We start from the raw sequence: 15130 nt of genomic DNA, 5'->3' as shown, positions 1-15130 counted from the left end.
GGTAAGAGCCGTTGCTCTTACTCAGCCACCTCAGTAATGTAAAACACTGATAATCCGTTTATCTATCTGCTTAAGCAAGACGCGGCTCTCGCCCATTTGCAATTCAATTTGCTCCCGCGCACGCACCGATTCGTGCGCACCGTTACATACGTACGGACGATTTTCGATGGTGCAAAAGTTTGTGAATTTAAATGAACCACCAACGGTACGGTCCCGGTTCCCGCTTTGTATGTAGAGTTCGCATAATTACAGTATGTTTTCTTTTGTTGCAATTACTAAACGCGGAACGAGCGCGCGCGTGAGCGCAAACGGAAGTACTCATCGAACTACGTTTTGTCCAGCTGCTCTGGTAAGAGGGAGGAAAGCTCTTATCTGAAGTGCTGTTGGTTTGTTTTTGCTGTTTGTGCTGAAAGAATAACGCACACCCGCCCGGTTTGGCACTGGGCACTTCACTAAACACCCCCGACCGTTGGAGAAGAATGCACAGGCACAGCTTCTAAGGCACGCGAATGTCAATGCACCGGGTGCGTCACCGTACAGCGACCTTGAACTTCGTCGCGAACGCTTCCCGCCGCCGCGGAACGGGCTTTTGTTGGTGGAGAAGAACAAATTGTGAAATAATAAATTCATCACCAACCTTTTCCCTTTCCTCCCCCCCCCCCCCCCTTTCACCACCCCCGTACTACCCCCGTTATCCGATGCAGTATGCGTGAAGAATGCGCGAGTTCGGTGCACCCGACTGCCTCAGCTTCGGTGAGCTTGAGGAAACACGTGACTATACGCTAATGGGTGGGTTCAGGTGGGAACGGCGAGTTTTGCTGTCACGTGCAGCGAAACAAATGAAGATCAGTCACTCGTCATCGTTATACCAGCAGCGACGTACCTTCTTCCGCAAGCCGTGTGCTGTCAAAACCGATCGAGTTCGAGTTCAATGAGCTCTCGGGGCGGGGGCCTCATGATGGCGTTGAGCGAAGGCGTTAAAGGGTGGATGTTGATAGGTGACAGAATTTACTACGGCGTCGAAGTGGCAGGAAGCGAGCATTTTTGTGCCGATAATGTATTCTAGTATGTCTTCAATCCATCTCGCGATCTGTCGTTCGTAGCAGAGAGCTAATCAGAAGAGGCTACTGTGCTACTGGAAACAGATGTGTCTAAAGCACACGTGACCGCCACTAGACGACATCGAACATGACCTTACACTTGAAATTGTTTGCCCATCGACAGCGTGTGTGTGTGTGTGTGTGCGGGAGAGAGCGCTAGATTGACTGGAGGGAAGAACCGAGAACGTTTTGTTTGCTGCTGGCACATGAATGAGTGCTGGCATAGTTATGCATGAATGGGTTCGATTTTAATCCAAATTAGAGCAGATTTTTTTCCATTGACATTGGGTCACTGGTAACAATGCGAGGTATCAATTTGTTCGATGGCCACAAGATCGAGCAATTTTTCTGGCGGCCATTTCGCCACCCGCTTGGTATTGGATTCGATGTGAGGGTATGTGGTTATACAGAGTGGTTTCTCATTGCAAATGGGATGTTAGCACGAAACATTGCTCAGCCGCAAGGATAACCGCTGTGCTGTGTGATGTAAGGTCGACAAATGGCTGACTGAACTTTTTTTTTACCGTACTATAAATGGATATTCACTGATAGTAGATCTTCAAAAAATTTCACCAACAACTTCCATTTTTATTCGCTTCGGATGTTATTGAACTCCAGTAACAAGCTAAACAATCTCTATATTTTTGGGCGGAAGTTTCCTTGCAGAAGCTTCGTGTGGTCGAACCCGTCGTTCAAATATAGCGATCAAACGCCGCACTGTGTTCCACGCTTGCCGCGACGAGATACTTTTGCAAGAAGTCAACGACACTCCGGAGGGTCAGTTGCACCTGTAAATTGAACGCCAAATATGTTGGTTGAACTCGACAGCAGCCACTTCTTCGGTACCGTATCGGGCGGTGTAAATCACCGCTCGAGGGGGGAAACCACAGTGAGTTAGTGGAGATGCCTTTTTTTTGCGAGTGACCTTAACATTTCGTAAGGACGCTTCGTTAGTTTGTCGCTCGTTAAAGGACGGTTATGGAAGCTTAAAAAATAGTGTCTTGTTTCGAAAAATGCCCGATTCCGGCAAGCGAATGTAACCGATAAGAAACCTTCAACTATTGCTCGATTGGTACACAGAACACACCAGGGAATAACCCTCGGTCGCGTGTCACTTCCGCTGATTACGATCCGGTGCATTCGCGCCGAAGGTGCAACTGCAATGATCTCTTATCCATTCCACGCAAGCCCTTAACGAACGTGCACGGCCCCACCCGTCCTGTGCGCATTAGCATTAGTATTAGTAGCGGGTAATTTGCACCGTCAACGACACCACCCAGCGACGGAGGGTGGATTACTCATCATTGGCTGGCGCAAACGGTCGGCAAATGCATGCGAGATCAAATGCGGTTCAAAAAGCATCAAACCCGCCAAACACGTGCTACTGCTGCTGTCACATTGAGAAAGCATGCGCGCATACCGCGCTCTCTCTCACACGAACAAACGTAAGGGTAGTAGACGGTGGTTGTTGCTATAGCAGCTACTAATCATGCGTTGACACCGGCGAAGGTAACGCAGCTTGGTTCGTTCTCTGAGCGCGCTCACTTTTGTTCGTTCTCACTCGCTCTCTCTCCCGTTCTCCTGGTTTGCGCGCGAACTTGAATGGTTGCACATGGTCGGAGGTAAACAATGCCGGCTTTGCTACGATGATGATGCTGCCCCCCTGTGGGAGAGAAGCACATATTTCTTCCGCTACACTGGCGGGGTTCTGTTTTCTGTTGCGCCAAACGTTACCCGCCTTGTGTCAATCGTTGTGCATTTATAAAACGTGCTCGCGGAAGAACTATAATGGCGAGTACATCGTAGACAGCGCAGCCAACACCACGCGAGCTCAGGATTGGCACACGGTGCATCGGTACGGCTAAACGGCAGCAACTAAAACAGTGCGTCAAATACCGAGCTTGAGCTCGAGTGGTGAAGGTTTTGGGGAGCGATTGTGTAGTTTTCAAATTTAACCACAACTCACAACCATGTTTCGTCTGGTGCGGAATCGCTGGTGTCTTGCGTCGGTTGTGTTGACCCTCAGCCAGCTGACGACCATCGAAGGGCAGATAAGTCGTAAGTGGTACCCGCGTGGCTGATATGGTTCGATTCTAATGCACGGTTTGTCATTGCGGAAATCTACCCCGTCGTTTCGTTTAGTATCATCCGTACCGTGCGGACGACAGCAGCAACGGATCGTCGGTGGTGTGAACTCGAACCGCGGTCAGATAACGTACATTGCCAGCCTCACCAAACGGGGTGGCCATTTCTGTGGTGCATCGATCGTCAACGAACGATGGCTCCTGACGGCTGGACACTGTGTCTGCAGGTGAGTATACCGGGGAGTAGTGCATTTTTAGACGACCTCAGCACCTCTGCTAACTGCTCCCGTTCACTTCCTCCCAAAGCGGTGCTAGTAAGGTGCTGCGTGCCAATCAAATCCAGGCCGTGCTGGGCCTCTACCGAAGGTCCGAATTCAGTGGCATCAATCAAATCGATGCGGATCCGTTCGCCGACCGTGCTTACGAGGTGGGCATACGGACGATCGTACCCCATCCCGGATACAGCTGCGACAAACCGTCGAACGATATCGCACTGCTCGAGCTGGCCAGACAAATCGACTTCACCGCATCGGTACGGCCGATTTGTCTGTCGAGCGGTTCGGACGGGTCAGCCCGTGTCGAGGGACGGACGGCAGTGGTGGCCGGTTGGGGTTGGCAGCAGGAAAACCGCAACCTGGGCGATAAGGCCGATACCCTGCAGCGGGCGGTTGTGGATGTGTTCCGGAACGAGGAATGCGAAAGCATGTACCGGCGAGGCAATCGATCGAGAACGATCGCTCGGACGCAACTGTGCGCCGGCAAGGGAACGGGTGGAGTCGATGCGTGTTGGGCCGATTCCGGTGGCCCACTGGTGACGAGCGACAACGTGCTGATTGGTATCGTGTCCACTGGGATTGGTTGTGCCCGGCCAGGATTTCCTGGCATTTACACACGGGTAAGCGAGTACGCCGGGTGGATCGTAACGGTGATCGATCGGTTTAATAATAGAAGGTAACGCTTGAGAGAGAGAGAGAGAGAGAGAGAGAGAGAGAGAGAGAGAGAGCGAGCCAAACATTCACAGTATTAATTGTTTCTGGTAAACAATACCACTCTCTAGTCACTTTTATTTACCTTAATAGTGCATTTAAACAAAGTCATATTTGAATGCTATTGGGGCTATGTACCTTATTTATACCTTTTCTTGAGGCCAATGTTTAACTATTAAGAAGGATAATTTATTTGTTCAAATAAATGAACAAATGAAGACACTAGATTGGTTTACCGAAGCTCAGCAAATGTACCACCACCACGTGGTGGTTGAGAAACACTGGCATAACGTGTAACGTGCCGTAACGCAATCTGTAACACCTGCATCGCACACAAGCGAAAAACAAATACAAACGTTTGTATTATCTATATCAAATGGTATGCGACGGGTGCTTTTATTCCAATGGTATGTTTTATAGTAGCAAAGAGAAGTATAAACTCTTTTCCTAAAACAAATCATTACTAACAAAACACTTCCACTACGCATCCAGGTTTGGTCAAGTAACGCACCCGCGTATGTGCGTGCGTGTAGTCGTCTGTGGCGTATTCGATTGCATTGAGATCAAATACTTTTCTTCATAAAGCAAAACCTCTTTCATTGCCGCGATTACTAGCGTATTTTGTACGTGTAAACTACACGCCGTTTTTTTCCTCAGTGATGTGTGGTGCACGAAGAGCAAAATTTGGAATGAAAGCAAATACATGGCTGCTTGTGCAACGTCTCCTTCCAGATATGTGCGCGTACAATCCCTCTACCGTCGTACAAAGTGTTTGCTTTCCACTATTCGCTTAATGTATGCTTCGTGCGTTGATGATAGGGCCGCCGCCAGCAGCCCGTTCGGGTTGAGCGCCGGTGTATCCCGGTGGTACACGATATTCTCGTTGTGCAAATCGCTCATCCGGCCGCCGATCGCGCCGAGTATGGCATCGCCAGCACAAATGTCCCACTTTTTGATGTGCGTCGTGTGTAGGTACGCCGTAGCGTTGTTCTGTATCACCTGGAGCACTTTGAAGCCTGAAACGAAATTTTTAACAGTTAATTTTGGGGAAAAATATTTTCTAAAAGAGAGGGATTCCAGTAGCAGAAGCTCCTCCTTACCAGCTCCACCGGCCGTAATAACTTGTGCGTTTTCACCGAAAATTTGCTTCGACTGTTCCTTCACTGCACCAGCATGCGAACGGGAAACGATAATGGTTGGATGTTTCGCGTCGGCATCGTGCTTCAGATTGGCCAGCGATTCTGACAGTGCTCTGTCGCGCCAGGCCCAGGTCGTTTTCATGGTGAAAGGATTATGAATGATGCCGATCGTTGGCACTCCTTTCACCGCTACGCAAACCATTGTGGTGACGTACTCATGGAGTCTCTCTAAAAATAGGGAAAGTAACGTTAGCTATGTTGTAGGTTCGCTGTTGCTACATCGCTTTCGTCTTCCTTACCGGTGTACTCCTGTGTGGCATCCAGTGGATCGATCCAAACATCCACCTCGTCAATGTTTACGCGCTCGTCCGGCACGGTAACGCTTTCCGGCAGCACGGTAGGATCCAGATCGAACAGCTGCACCTCCGCACACTGCTCCTGCCTATCGTCCTCCTCGGAGATCACCCTCAGCTTGGGAAATATTCGCAACAACCCATTCTTCATCACACAGTTCGACCGGTAGTCTGCATCGGTGACCGGGTTGTTCGCACCTTCCTTCGTTTTGCCTTTGCTTTGTTCGTGTAGGTCGCGCGATTTCGATACAGCCACCACCTCGAACCCACCGTGCTGTGCGGCCTGTATCGAACCGATCAGCAGTTTGCGCAGATTGATTTCGTTCGGATTTTTGCTGAACGCATATGTTGCACTGTTTGACGCATTGCTGTTCCAGAGGTAGTACAGAATGCACATAAACAGCAGCCCCAATATCACGACCCCACACTTATTGATGCGTATCGATCGGCCCAAATTCATCGCGGCGAAGGTATAGCTTCACGACGACGACCGGGATGTGTTTTCGGTTAGCAGAAAACGGTTCGTCGACTCCCTATCCTCCGTATGCTAAACCTATCATTATTTAGTAAAGTGTTATCTTTGGTGAATCGCGCGTTTGCCCTGCAGGAGTATGTTTGCTGAAGCAGTTTGTTCCTGTTTTTCTTTCTCCTTTTTTCTGTGCCTGTATTATTTTTACCGAAAGGCTTCACAACAAAAGGCTTTTTTGTGACGATGGCAGCTGTGACGTACATTGCATCGACCTTGGTTAAAAGCGCCGAACTGTGTGCTAGCTGGGTTCAGTTTGCCAGCCAGTTTTTGCTATCAGTTTTTAGATAATTGTGAAAAGAGAAAAAGTTAAATTAATATCCAGAAGGATAAAAAAATGCAAATATTACTTGTATTGCATAGACAACAAAGCTGACAACTGATTCGCTGGCGTTTCCTACCGCATCTCTAGCTACCTTGTGAGCATCCATCAGCTGTTCGGATGATGACGTCATCCCGGTTACGGTAAACAAACAGTCTTTGCACGTGCAAAATCGTGCAATGTGCGATTTAGCGCATAATCTACAATTAAAAAATGTACAGCCCGGTCAAGTATTTCATTATTCCGTTATTTTTCTAAAAGCCGAACTAGTTAACCCATGTCGCAGTGGAAAAGTGCAAATAGTTTGCAACAACAATCAGCCAGTTCAATTCTCGATCGCCGCAGAAAACGGTATAGGTAACGTTGAGGGAAAGCAAGAAGTGCATCAAAAGCTACGCATTCTACTGAGACTGTTTGGTGGTGAACACGTGTACGAAGTGCAGTACTGTAATGTGAAAACGTCCAGCCGCTTTCTCTACGCTGCTTCGGACACGCTCTTTACGGTAGTGCCACTGTACATCATCTGCAAAGGGCATAGCGGCCGATATCAGTCGCATGAGGACGATTCCCGCAATGGCAGTGAGGAGGCTTGTCGAAAAATAACGCTCGCCATCGAGCTTCTCCAGTGTTTGTACGCGGAAAAGTTGCACGAACATGGCTACGGCCGGAAAACGTTTACGCTCGAATCACCGTGCGTGCCGTTCCACTCGGGGCTGGAATGGGAACGTTCGACCACCATGACGGAAGGCGAACTTTGGCATCAGTTCGCCACGGAGCTGCTTCAATCGAAGCGGTACGACATGGAGCGGGTAAAGGTGGTCGGTTTCCTGAGCAGCACCCACTTCGACGGGATCTCCGACGGGGACTACTCGTACGAGAACATCCGGAAGAAAACGACCGGACATGCTGCACTCGGTGGCGGTGGATTGGCACTCTTTGGGACGGGTTGTCTCTACACGTGGCCTCCGGCGCTTGAGGCAGTGTGTGATTCATTCACCAGCCAGCAACCCGTTGACTGTGGCAAACTGTTGGATGACAGTAACTACAGACGCACGTAATAATCATCGCTAGATGCAGCAAGAAAACAAAAAGCGGCTCCTTTTTGTGCTAAGCGCGCTTTCGCTTTCGTTTTAGGTACGGAGGCTGTTTTGCCACAACACTCGGTTCCGTTTGTCACGAGATGGGCCACACGTTCGATCTCGGTCACACACCGGACAGCTCCATCATGGGCGATGGGTTCGATGCGATTGACAACGCGTTTGTCGGACCGCGTGTCGGTTGCCGTGGTAGTGTCCGGGCACCGAAACGTCTTATCGATACCAAACCGCACGGTCTGGCGGGCAGACTTACCCAGCTCAAACGGCCGGGCGATGTGTTGCGACAGCGACTGGAAGCTAAGCATAATGATGGTGTCTTTTTTGCGCCCATCAGTGCACGAACACTGAGCTACCATCGATGGTTCAACCCTCATCATCGTGCGGGTTCCAACGGGTTGCCCAGTGGGACGATGCAGTTTGACCACTGCACGAGAACGGTCATGTGCAGCAACGGTTCGTCGATCGTTCTGGCCGAACTACGCACAACCGACAATGGTATGATGCAAAAATGTTGGACGTTTCAGGAAGGGCAGCAGGCAAGTGCCACCACCTTTACCCTTCCCAGGCTACCCAACCTGCCGTACCTTACCCTGTTCGCAATGGATGCCGATGGAAACATTCTAAAAGCGAACCTTTGCAGTATTAGCACAGCACAAACGTAGGTTAATTCAATAAAACAAAAGAATCACATTTAAATTGCATTATACTTGGGGTAGGAATGACGGTTAAAAAATTGATCCTTTTTTTCCAATGATGACTGTAAATTGCTACCGGATTGCAGCGAACAGCGATGCCAGTGATTGGCTGATAAGAAAGTAATTTCAAAATTAGTGCCTTGGATAACATTGGTGGCCGCTAGTCCGCCCGCCCGGGGGAAGGCGTCACGTTACCGTTTACCCATTTGTTTTCTCTCTCTCTCTCTTCGCGACATCAATCAACACCGAAATTATATGGATTAACGTATCTCGTAATTCTGCTCCCATATCCGAAGGAGCTGCTTTTTCTTTTTGGCGGGGTGGTAGAAACCCCAAACCACCCCAGCATTAGCCTGTCCACAACATTACTCATGTAACGGGTGTGTGTGTGTGTGCAGTTGGTCGGTGTGATAACGTAGTAAGCTCGGGCCTGCTCTCCTGACCGGCTGATGTACGGGCTGATAAACGTAACTGACTCGCTGTAGATAAGATTAAGAGCACCACACCAGCAAGCGTCGAACGCCACGATAGAGACGCGTTTAGCAGGTCCGGGAAACAAGCGTACCGGGTGTTCCATGCTGGTGAAAACCCACCTCAGAAACAGTTCAACCTGCTGACGTGCCAGAAGCGACCGACACGCGCGACAATGAGTGACGAAAGTGTAGAACCGACCGCGCCGTCGGACGTCGTGTGTGAGGCGAAGATTTTGTTCCGCCAGTTGAAACCCTTCCCGGTGATCGATGAGAACAATAATTACAAAATCAGCACCGAACACTTTCTCGAGTCGTCGAATCAAATCATCGATGCGTTCGGTATGTAGTACCGCCCGAGCGCGGGTGTAAAGGTCTCCCATTTTCACGATATACCCCTCGTACCACCCGTTACAGCATGTTTTGGAAAGCTGTTCGCACCCATCGTTAGAGACATGCGGCAAAACGTTCAGGTAAGCGCGCGTTCGGGAAGGTGAAAGCGGATAGGCTTACTGACGAGACAACCTCCTTTGCATTCCGCAGAAAATAACGGTCAAATACAAACAGAACGAACCGTTGTTCCAGTATCTGGAGGATTTAATTCTGAAGGACAAGGATGGCAACGCTAACCCGTTCGACACCGTCACGGATGGTTTGCTGTGGCTGAAGAGGTGCGTATGGCTCAATGGGTTGGCTTGGTTGGTTGGCTGGCACATACTATCCCAAACCGAAACTTTCCTTCCCACTCCCAGAGCGTTCGAAATGATGGAACAATTCTTTCGCAACCTGCTGGAAGACGACGCGTGCAGTGAGCAGGTGAAGCCACACCTGAAAAAGGCGTACGAAGAATGTTTGCTGCCGTATCACGGCTTTCTCGCCCAGAAAGCGTTTCAGGTAAGCAGACGCATTCACCCGACCCGGGCTCAGACGAGACCGAGAAAAAGGTAGCAAGCGATTGTGGTCACTTCACTGAAGCCATATTAAGCGCTACGAAGCCTCTAGCCAGTCCCGCTTTTGTGGTTAATGTTGTGGACCGTGCGTTTGTTTTAGCTGTTACATCTCTATCTACCGACGCGATCATCACTGCTCGGACCGCCGGAATCCAATGCGGACAATCTGAAGGCGCTGGACGAGTTTCTGGTGCTGTTTCGTGCTAATTTAAATCACATTAATGAATTCTTCACCAAACATGACCTACATCGTACCTACAAAGCGTAGGGGAACCCCGCTAGCCTAGATTCGCACCGACAAAAGCCTTACATTATTTATAATAAAATTTTATTACAAAAAACCAGCTGTTCTTCATTCATCTCCTTCGTCTACCGTCCGTTTGCCCGCGTACTGCCAGCGTTGTGTTTGAAATTGTTTCCTACGAAAGTCGGACAGTTTCCTCATCGCCGGTACGCCAACGAGAATCTGCAGCACGAGCAGCAGGATCGTGATCGACTGCACCACCAGCGGTACGGTGTGCTTTGTGGTGTGTGTGGCCAGCAGAAGATACAGCTGCAGCGGTAGCTGAATCAGTAGCGAAAGTATAAGGAATCCGGCAAAACTGGGTATCTAAAAGGAAGGGTAACGGTTTTAAAAACGTGGGAACGGCTCGCATTCATCGCACTACCCACTTACCGCACTCATCAGATTTCCCGTGTGGCCAAGGTAGAGCCGTACGGCCTCGAGCGGTATGGCAACCACCAGCGAAAGGATGGAGAGTGTTTTCTCGATACCGCTCACGGTGGCGAACTGGGGAAAGACGTGTGGCGGTGATGATAAGATTACCTTCATTCACAGCAAACAGCGCTATTCCCTTACCTCGTAGTGGAGAAATGCGACGGTCACCACCAGCCATACGCCATACGAATAAACGTTGAGGTGAATTAACAGCTGCACCCATAGGTGGGAAATGACTTCTTCCTCTGCCCGATCATACGGGGTCGATACATTAGCGAGTGTGGCCCGGTAAGGTGTTCCGATAATAATGCTCACCTGTGTAATCGCTCGATGCAAAATGTCCATTCCCTTTCATGTTTTTACCTTTCGTGAAATTGTACGCTTTAAATGATAAATATGGAAGCTTTTTTGTGTGTGTGTTATTTGATTGTTACCATGGTTACCATAAGGCACCGACAAAGCAGAGTGCATTTTGACACACACATACAGGCATACGAAAATGCAATTTCTCAATTTCCCTCTACCGCACATTAATGCTAGCCTAGCTCGTGTGAATGGATAAACAGATTTTCTTATTTATTTTGCGATAGAATTCATGCCGGAAGAATCCTCCGTTAATGAATAATAGGTGCACGAATAGATAACTGTTACTATTTAAAAAAAAAAAAAGATAAAATATAGGAATGGAGACTCGATACCCCCATGGTCTTACCCCCCTCCCAAAGTGCATGATGCTGGTGGCAAAACGGATCTGCTGCACTCTGGTGTCGCATGTAAACTAAGGAGTGTGCAGCAAAGGAAACAAGCGATCCCCTGCACCTGCCGTTCCGTGTGTGTTGCTGTAATTGAAATTCATCGAGCAGCTTTTCTTTCTATCCATCATCTCTGTTTACCCCTTCGCAATTAGTGCACACACACACGCAGACGGGGCAAGAATACTAGAATCTCTCGCACAACTAAGAACGCGGCGGTGGAGTGTATTAAGCGGCAACCGATTTTTCCTGCAAACACTTTTGCGTATGGTTGATCTTATCGCCCAAGCTTAGAGCCATGCCCTGTGTTGGTAGATAGGAGAGGATTATGTGTTTAGATAGAAGCTCGGTTTGTATTGAGGCATTTTTGGCATTTACCTGGCTCTTGGCGCGTATTCTTATATGCCCGGTTACGGGCGCATCCGGTCGATCTAAGGGCTTCTCGATGCTTAAGTTTGCTAGGGCATCCTCGCCGAAAATCGACCTACAATCAAAAAAAAGGGGGAAAGTGTATAACGCACACCCGTTTTCCACCCTTCTCACAGCCTCCCTTACTTACCTCGCGTACATGTTGGCCGCCATAAAACCACACTGGCCCGAAAGTGCCTTTTCCGGCGTGAGGCACTTCATGTTGGTGGACTTGAGCAGCAGCCGCAGGTAGTCATGCAAATCGGTAAGCGTCGTGTTGACCGACACCTTGTTCTCCCACTCAAACTCGACCCACATCGTGCGGAACTCGGTATCGGTGCAGGTGGCCGGCAGGATGTAGTCCATGATGTCGATCTGGATCGTGTTCAGCACGACCACGTTCGAGGAAAACGTTGTGTCGTACACTAGAGAAGGAAAAAAGAGGCACCGGCGTACACCATTTTAACATTCTGGGTCGTGATGGTAACTACAGCCACCGCCTACTACTTACCAATGTTACCGAAGATGATGCCATTTTCCGTGGACGACACCTTCACGTTCGCCTTGATGTTGCAGAAATCGTGCGGTGCAAGCACGACCGGATGCGGCTTCTCAACCAACTTCAGATCCCCGACCGTGGCCAGCTCGAGCGTACAGTTCTGCAGCGTGTCGCTCGTTTGATTCACAATCAGCACGTCCAGCACAATATCGTACTGGTTCACGTGCACGTACGCTTCCGCATACACCGGATCGGAGAAACCGGTCAGCTGCGTCACCTTGTTTAGCTTGCTGTTCGGGGACGCGATGTCGGTCAGGGCGGTACTCTTGGTACCGGCCAGCGCTTGGTTCAAGCTCAGCTCGAACACGTTCTCGCCCAGCTGATCGTGCTTACCGTTCGCCAGCTGCGTGAAAGCGATCGGATCGTCGGGCTGAATTTTGGCCGCGTTCTTCTGCTGCTTGTCCTTTTTCTCCTGCGCCTTTTCGTTGCTCTGCGCGCTCAGCATGTTGGCCAGCGCGTTTCTGCAGCTTTGAGTGAAAATTTCAACAATCTCGGGCGTCCGCATGGTGAGCGTCTTGAGACAGAGATAGATCCGGTCGGTGTCATCGTTGGTGATCGCTTTCGTCGGCAAACCGGACTTGCCCAGGTGCAGAATGGAGCTCATGATAAGCATCGCGCAGGTGCAAAGACGATTCTGCTTCTTTTCGTTCGGCTCCAGCTGGATAAACTTTAAGGCCAGCTTCGTTAGCGTTGAGGCAAGGGTGGCCGCAACGAAAAAGTCCCCATCCATCATGTACTGGCGGAGCGGTGGCCGTTCCACCTTTTTGGCAACCCTGGCAGACGCAAAGAAACAAACGGTGGATCCGTTAGTAAAACTCGTCAGACTTTTCCTGCTCCAGGAAAGTGAATACTTACGGTGCAACGCTGAACGCACTCTGCGTAGCGTACGTGCCGTCCGATGTCACTTTATTCGTGCTGTTCACCGTCGTTTCGGCTGACTTTTGCTCTTCCTCGGCGTTGTCGTTTCCGGCCAGACGGCTCTGTTCCGCCTCGACTATCGGTACCTCACCCAGCGCACGGTTAACGACCCCGATTACCTCCATAATGTCCTTCAGCGAGTTGGCATACTCGCCCAAAATCCACAGCGTAGTGCGGTGGATTTTGGCCGACTTGATGGCCGGAAACGCTTCGAGCAGCTTCTCGATGACCAGTGGCTGCAGGTGGGAAAACTTTTGGATGGCTTCGCGCACAAACACCAACACATCGCCGGCGGCCAACTCGTTCGTGTCGGATAAGAATTCCACCAGCACGGGAATGACGGCAGCGGCCACATCCGGGAACTTGATGCAGCAAGTGTGCAGCGTGCGCACGAGCAGCTGCCGATACTTGCCCGTGTCTTCGTGCTCGATGTTGTGCGTTTTGGACACCTCCTTCTTCAGCACCAGCACCATCTCCTCGATGTTGCGCGACGAAACCAGATCCATTGCCAGCGCAAGCGTTTTGCGGCGCACCTCGATATCGGTGGCGCTCAGCACCCGCAGCACGTCCATCACCAGCTCCTGCATGATGCGTTCGATGTTTTCGTTCTCCTTCAGCGCTATCAACCGATCCAGCACGATCAGCTTGACGTTGTTGTCGCTCTCCTTTACGATTAGATCGATGTAACAGCTGACGGCCGCCTTGATGGCGGTCGGTGCAGTGGAAAGCGTCACCAGCGTACCGGCCGCCTCGTACCGGACCGCGTTCGAGGACGAGTTCAACAGATTGTAGATGCAGCGAATGAAGCGCGACCGTTCGGCCGGATTAGCGTGGCACACCTTGTAGATCAGCTCGACGATCACCAGCTGCAGAATGTCACCGAAGCTGCTCACCTGGTCCAGACAGGAGGCCAAATAGTTCAGCGCCCGCTCCTGATCCGCGTGCAGCAGCATCAGGAACGCGTTGCGCTTGCACGACATGTCCTGCTGTGTGTCGAGGAAGTTGGCAATCAGCTCCGGCCCATCCGGCACCAGCCAGTCAAAGTTCTTGTAGATGGTAAAAATGGCCAGCACCGCATTGCGCCGTACGTACGAGTGACGGTGCTCGAGACTGCTGCGAATGGTGGGCATTAGCGGTTCCAGCAGCTCCGGTTCCTTGAGCTTGCACAGAAAGCGCAACGTAGCGCCGCGCAGAAACTCGTTCGGGTGCTGCAGATCCTTCCGGTACGCATCGCAGACCAGTATCATCTCCTGCAGCAGCTTTCCGTCGGGCGATGTTTTCGGCACAATCTCCCAGTAAATCAGCAGCAGCTTCTTGAGGGTGTGATTTTGCAGCGGCAGCACGAAACGAATGATCGTCATCAGCAGATTTGGCAACCGTTCGCCCTGCAACATTAGCTGGATGACTCGTTTCATCGTCTCGATCTTGACGTTCACTTCACCCTTCTCTGCAAGCAAGCAACCGGGAAGGATTGTGCGTTAGCTAGTGTGTTTGTTTGTTGTAGTGACCATCCGAAGCATTGGTGGTACTTACCGAGATCCTGCTTAATCTGCATCTCATTGTATAGCTCAATTTCGGGTGGATTTATTATCGTGTAACACGACATTCCCTCAGACCCCGACGCCATCGCCGCAGTTTTCTGTGGTCTTGTTGAACCGAGAGCTGAAGTCACTTTTCTCAGGCGCAGCTAACGCAAACCGTGCAACACAGGATAGCGCATACAGCTCGGGAAACTGTCGGATATGAACGCGAGGCCCTTTCCTGCACTAAAGTGGTGTAAATTTATGGCTTTCGTCACTATTTTCACTCTTTCTGCGCTCCGGTGCACCGAAATTCAGCCCAGTTTAGCGATGACAATTATCAATACGTGTCATGAGATACGTTTATACGGCGGCTAGTCATTTCTTTGCACACACACACATGGACGCGCTGTCAACATACTGTTCTACGAGATGGATCGAGCAAAGGTATGACGGCCGCGATGTGTCGTACAGTTAGGCCATTTTTATTTTCCTTTTTTTACATTTTGGAGAGAAATAATAGCGATGTCTTT

General features: G+C 50.2%; 6 protein-coding genes across 8 annotated transcripts; 3 read left to right on the top strand and 3 right to left on the bottom strand.

The window, feature by feature from the left end:
* Window positions 1-1789: 1789 nt before the first annotated feature.
* On the top strand, window positions 1790-4395 carry LOC118506485 (trypsin-1). Its single transcript, XM_036043665.1, has 3 exons — window positions 1790-3158; window positions 3243-3411; window positions 3491-4395. The coding sequence occupies exons 1-3, from the start codon at window positions 3071-3073 to the stop codon at window positions 4137-4139; spliced, it is 906 nt and encodes a 301-aa protein (XP_035899558.1). The 5' UTR covers window positions 1790-3070; the 3' UTR covers window positions 4140-4395.
* LOC118506482 (putative inositol monophosphatase 3) lies at window positions 4208-6365 on the bottom strand. Its single transcript, XM_036043664.1, has 3 exons — window positions 5609-6365; window positions 5271-5537; window positions 4208-5186 (listed from the first exon to the last, which is right to left on the bottom strand). Exons 1-3 carry the CDS (start codon window positions 6120-6122, stop codon window positions 4924-4926), a joined length of 1044 nt encoding a protein of 347 aa, XP_035899557.1. The 5' UTR covers window positions 6123-6365; the 3' UTR covers window positions 4208-4923.
* A 269-nt stretch (window positions 6366-6634) lies between these two features.
* Window positions 6635-8313, top strand: LOC118506480. Its single transcript, XM_036043661.1, has 2 exons — window positions 6635-7564; window positions 7645-8313. Exons 1-2 carry the CDS (start codon window positions 6690-6692, stop codon window positions 8267-8269), a joined length of 1500 nt encoding a protein of 499 aa, XP_035899554.1. The 5' UTR covers window positions 6635-6689; the 3' UTR covers window positions 8270-8313.
* On the top strand, window positions 6669-10066 carry LOC118506487 (glycolipid transfer protein 1). Of its 2 annotated transcripts, none has more exons than XM_036043671.1 (6): window positions 6669-6725; window positions 8599-9114; window positions 9190-9245; window positions 9316-9443; window positions 9525-9666; window positions 9823-10066. In XM_036043671.1, exons 2-6 carry the CDS (start codon window positions 8949-8951, stop codon window positions 9988-9990), a joined length of 660 nt encoding a protein of 219 aa, XP_035899564.1. In that variant the 5' UTR covers window positions 6669-6725; window positions 8599-8948; the 3' UTR covers window positions 9991-10066. The 2 variants fall into 2 exon arrangements, with proteins under 2 accessions (XP_035899564.1, XP_035899563.1); XM_036043670.1 differs by lacking the exon at window positions 6669-6725 and adding an exon at window positions 6749-6867.
* LOC118506488 (transmembrane protein 17-like) lies at window positions 10062-10909 on the bottom strand. 2 transcript variants are annotated; one of them, XM_036043673.1, is made up of 4 exons: window positions 10756-10909; window positions 10582-10685; window positions 10399-10512; window positions 10062-10332 (listed from the first exon to the last, which is right to left on the bottom strand). In XM_036043673.1, exons 1-4 carry the CDS (start codon window positions 10793-10795, stop codon window positions 10075-10077), a joined length of 516 nt encoding a protein of 171 aa, XP_035899566.1. In that variant the 5' UTR covers window positions 10796-10909; the 3' UTR covers window positions 10062-10074. The 2 variants fall into 2 exon arrangements, with proteins under 2 accessions (XP_035899566.1, XP_035899565.1); XM_036043672.1 differs by having other exon boundaries at window positions 10582-10868.
* An 82-nt stretch (window positions 10910-10991) lies between these two features.
* LOC118506479 (coatomer subunit beta) lies at window positions 10992-14966 on the bottom strand. Its single transcript, XM_036043659.1, has 6 exons — window positions 14611-14966; window positions 13015-14524; window positions 12112-12932; window positions 11752-12025; window positions 11571-11676; window positions 10992-11495 (listed from the first exon to the last, which is right to left on the bottom strand). The coding sequence occupies exons 1-6, from the start codon at window positions 14702-14704 to the stop codon at window positions 11421-11423; spliced, it is 2880 nt and encodes a 959-aa protein (XP_035899552.1). The 5' UTR covers window positions 14705-14966; the 3' UTR covers window positions 10992-11420.
* Between the last annotated feature and the right edge of the window lie 164 nt (window positions 14967-15130).

The sequence above is a fragment of the Anopheles stephensi genome, chromosome 2, assembly GCF_013141755.1.
Source record: "Anopheles stephensi strain Indian chromosome 2, UCI_ANSTEP_V1.0, whole genome shotgun sequence".
Classification (NCBI taxonomy): domain Eukaryota; kingdom Metazoa; phylum Arthropoda; class Insecta; order Diptera; family Culicidae; genus Anopheles; species Anopheles stephensi.
This window is presented reverse-complemented; position numbering and strand designations above follow the sequence as displayed.

Excerpts from the sequence above, each read along its gene's own strand:
- LOC118506479 (XM_036043659.1), bottom strand. The coding sequence starts at position 14,704 with ATGGCGTCGGGGTCTGAGGGAATGTCGTGTTACACGATAATAAATCCA. Across the intron at positions 12,933-13,014 it reads AGTGCGTTCAGCGTTGCACC|GGTTGCCAAAAAGGTGGAAC; the intron begins GTAAGTATTCAC and ends TGCGTCTGCCAG. Across the intron at positions 11,677-11,751 it reads GCGGCCAACATGTACGCGAG|GTCGATTTTCGGCGAGGATG; the intron begins GTAAGTAAGGGA and ends TTTTGATTGTAG.
- LOC118506485 (XM_036043665.1), top strand. The coding sequence starts at position 3,071 with ATGTTTCGTCTGGTGCGGAATCGCTGGTGTCTTGCGTCGGTTGTGTTG. Across the intron at positions 3,159-3,242 it reads CATCGAAGGGCAGATAAGTC|TATCATCCGTACCGTGCGGA; the intron begins GTAAGTGGTACC and ends CGTTTCGTTTAG. Across the intron at positions 3,412-3,490 it reads GCTGGACACTGTGTCTGCAG|CGGTGCTAGTAAGGTGCTGC; the intron begins GTGAGTATACCG and ends TTCCTCCCAAAG.
- LOC118506488 (XM_036043672.1), bottom strand. The coding sequence starts at position 10,785 with ATGGACATTTTGCATCGAGCGATTACACAGGTGAGCATTATTATCGGA. Across the intron at positions 10,513-10,581 it reads TCGCATTTCTCCACTACGAG|TTCGCCACCGTGAGCGGTAT; the intron begins GTAAGGGAATAG and ends GTCTTTCCCCAG. Across the intron at positions 10,333-10,398 it reads CGGGAAATCTGATGAGTGCG|ATACCCAGTTTTGCCGGATT; the intron begins GTAAGTGGGTAG and ends CCTTCCTTTTAG.
- LOC118506482 (XM_036043664.1), bottom strand. The coding sequence starts at position 6,122 with ATGAATTTGGGCCGATCGATACGCATCAATAAGTGTGGGGTCGTGATA. Across the intron at positions 5,538-5,608 it reads TGCCACACAGGAGTACACCG|AGAGACTCCATGAGTACGTC; the intron begins GTAAGGAAGACG and ends CCCTATTTTTAG. Across the intron at positions 5,187-5,270 it reads TATTACGGCCGGTGGAGCTG|GCTTCAAAGTGCTCCAGGTG; the intron begins GTAAGGAGGAGC and ends ATTTCGTTTCAG.
- LOC118506480 (XM_036043661.1), top strand. The coding sequence starts at position 6,690 with ATGTGCGATTTAGCGCATAATCTACAATTAAAAAATGTACAGCCCGGT. Across the intron at positions 7,565-7,644 it reads GACAGTAACTACAGACGCAC|GTACGGAGGCTGTTTTGCCA; the intron begins GTAATAATCATC and ends CTTTCGTTTTAG.
- LOC118506487 (XM_036043671.1), top strand. The coding sequence starts at position 8,949 with ATGAGTGACGAAAGTGTAGAACCGACCGCGCCGTCGGACGTCGTGTGT. Across the intron at positions 9,115-9,189 it reads TCAAATCATCGATGCGTTCG|CATGTTTTGGAAAGCTGTTC; the intron begins GTATGTAGTACC and ends CACCCGTTACAG. Across the intron at positions 9,667-9,822 it reads TCGCCCAGAAAGCGTTTCAG|CTGTTACATCTCTATCTACC; the intron begins GTAAGCAGACGC and ends CGTTTGTTTTAG.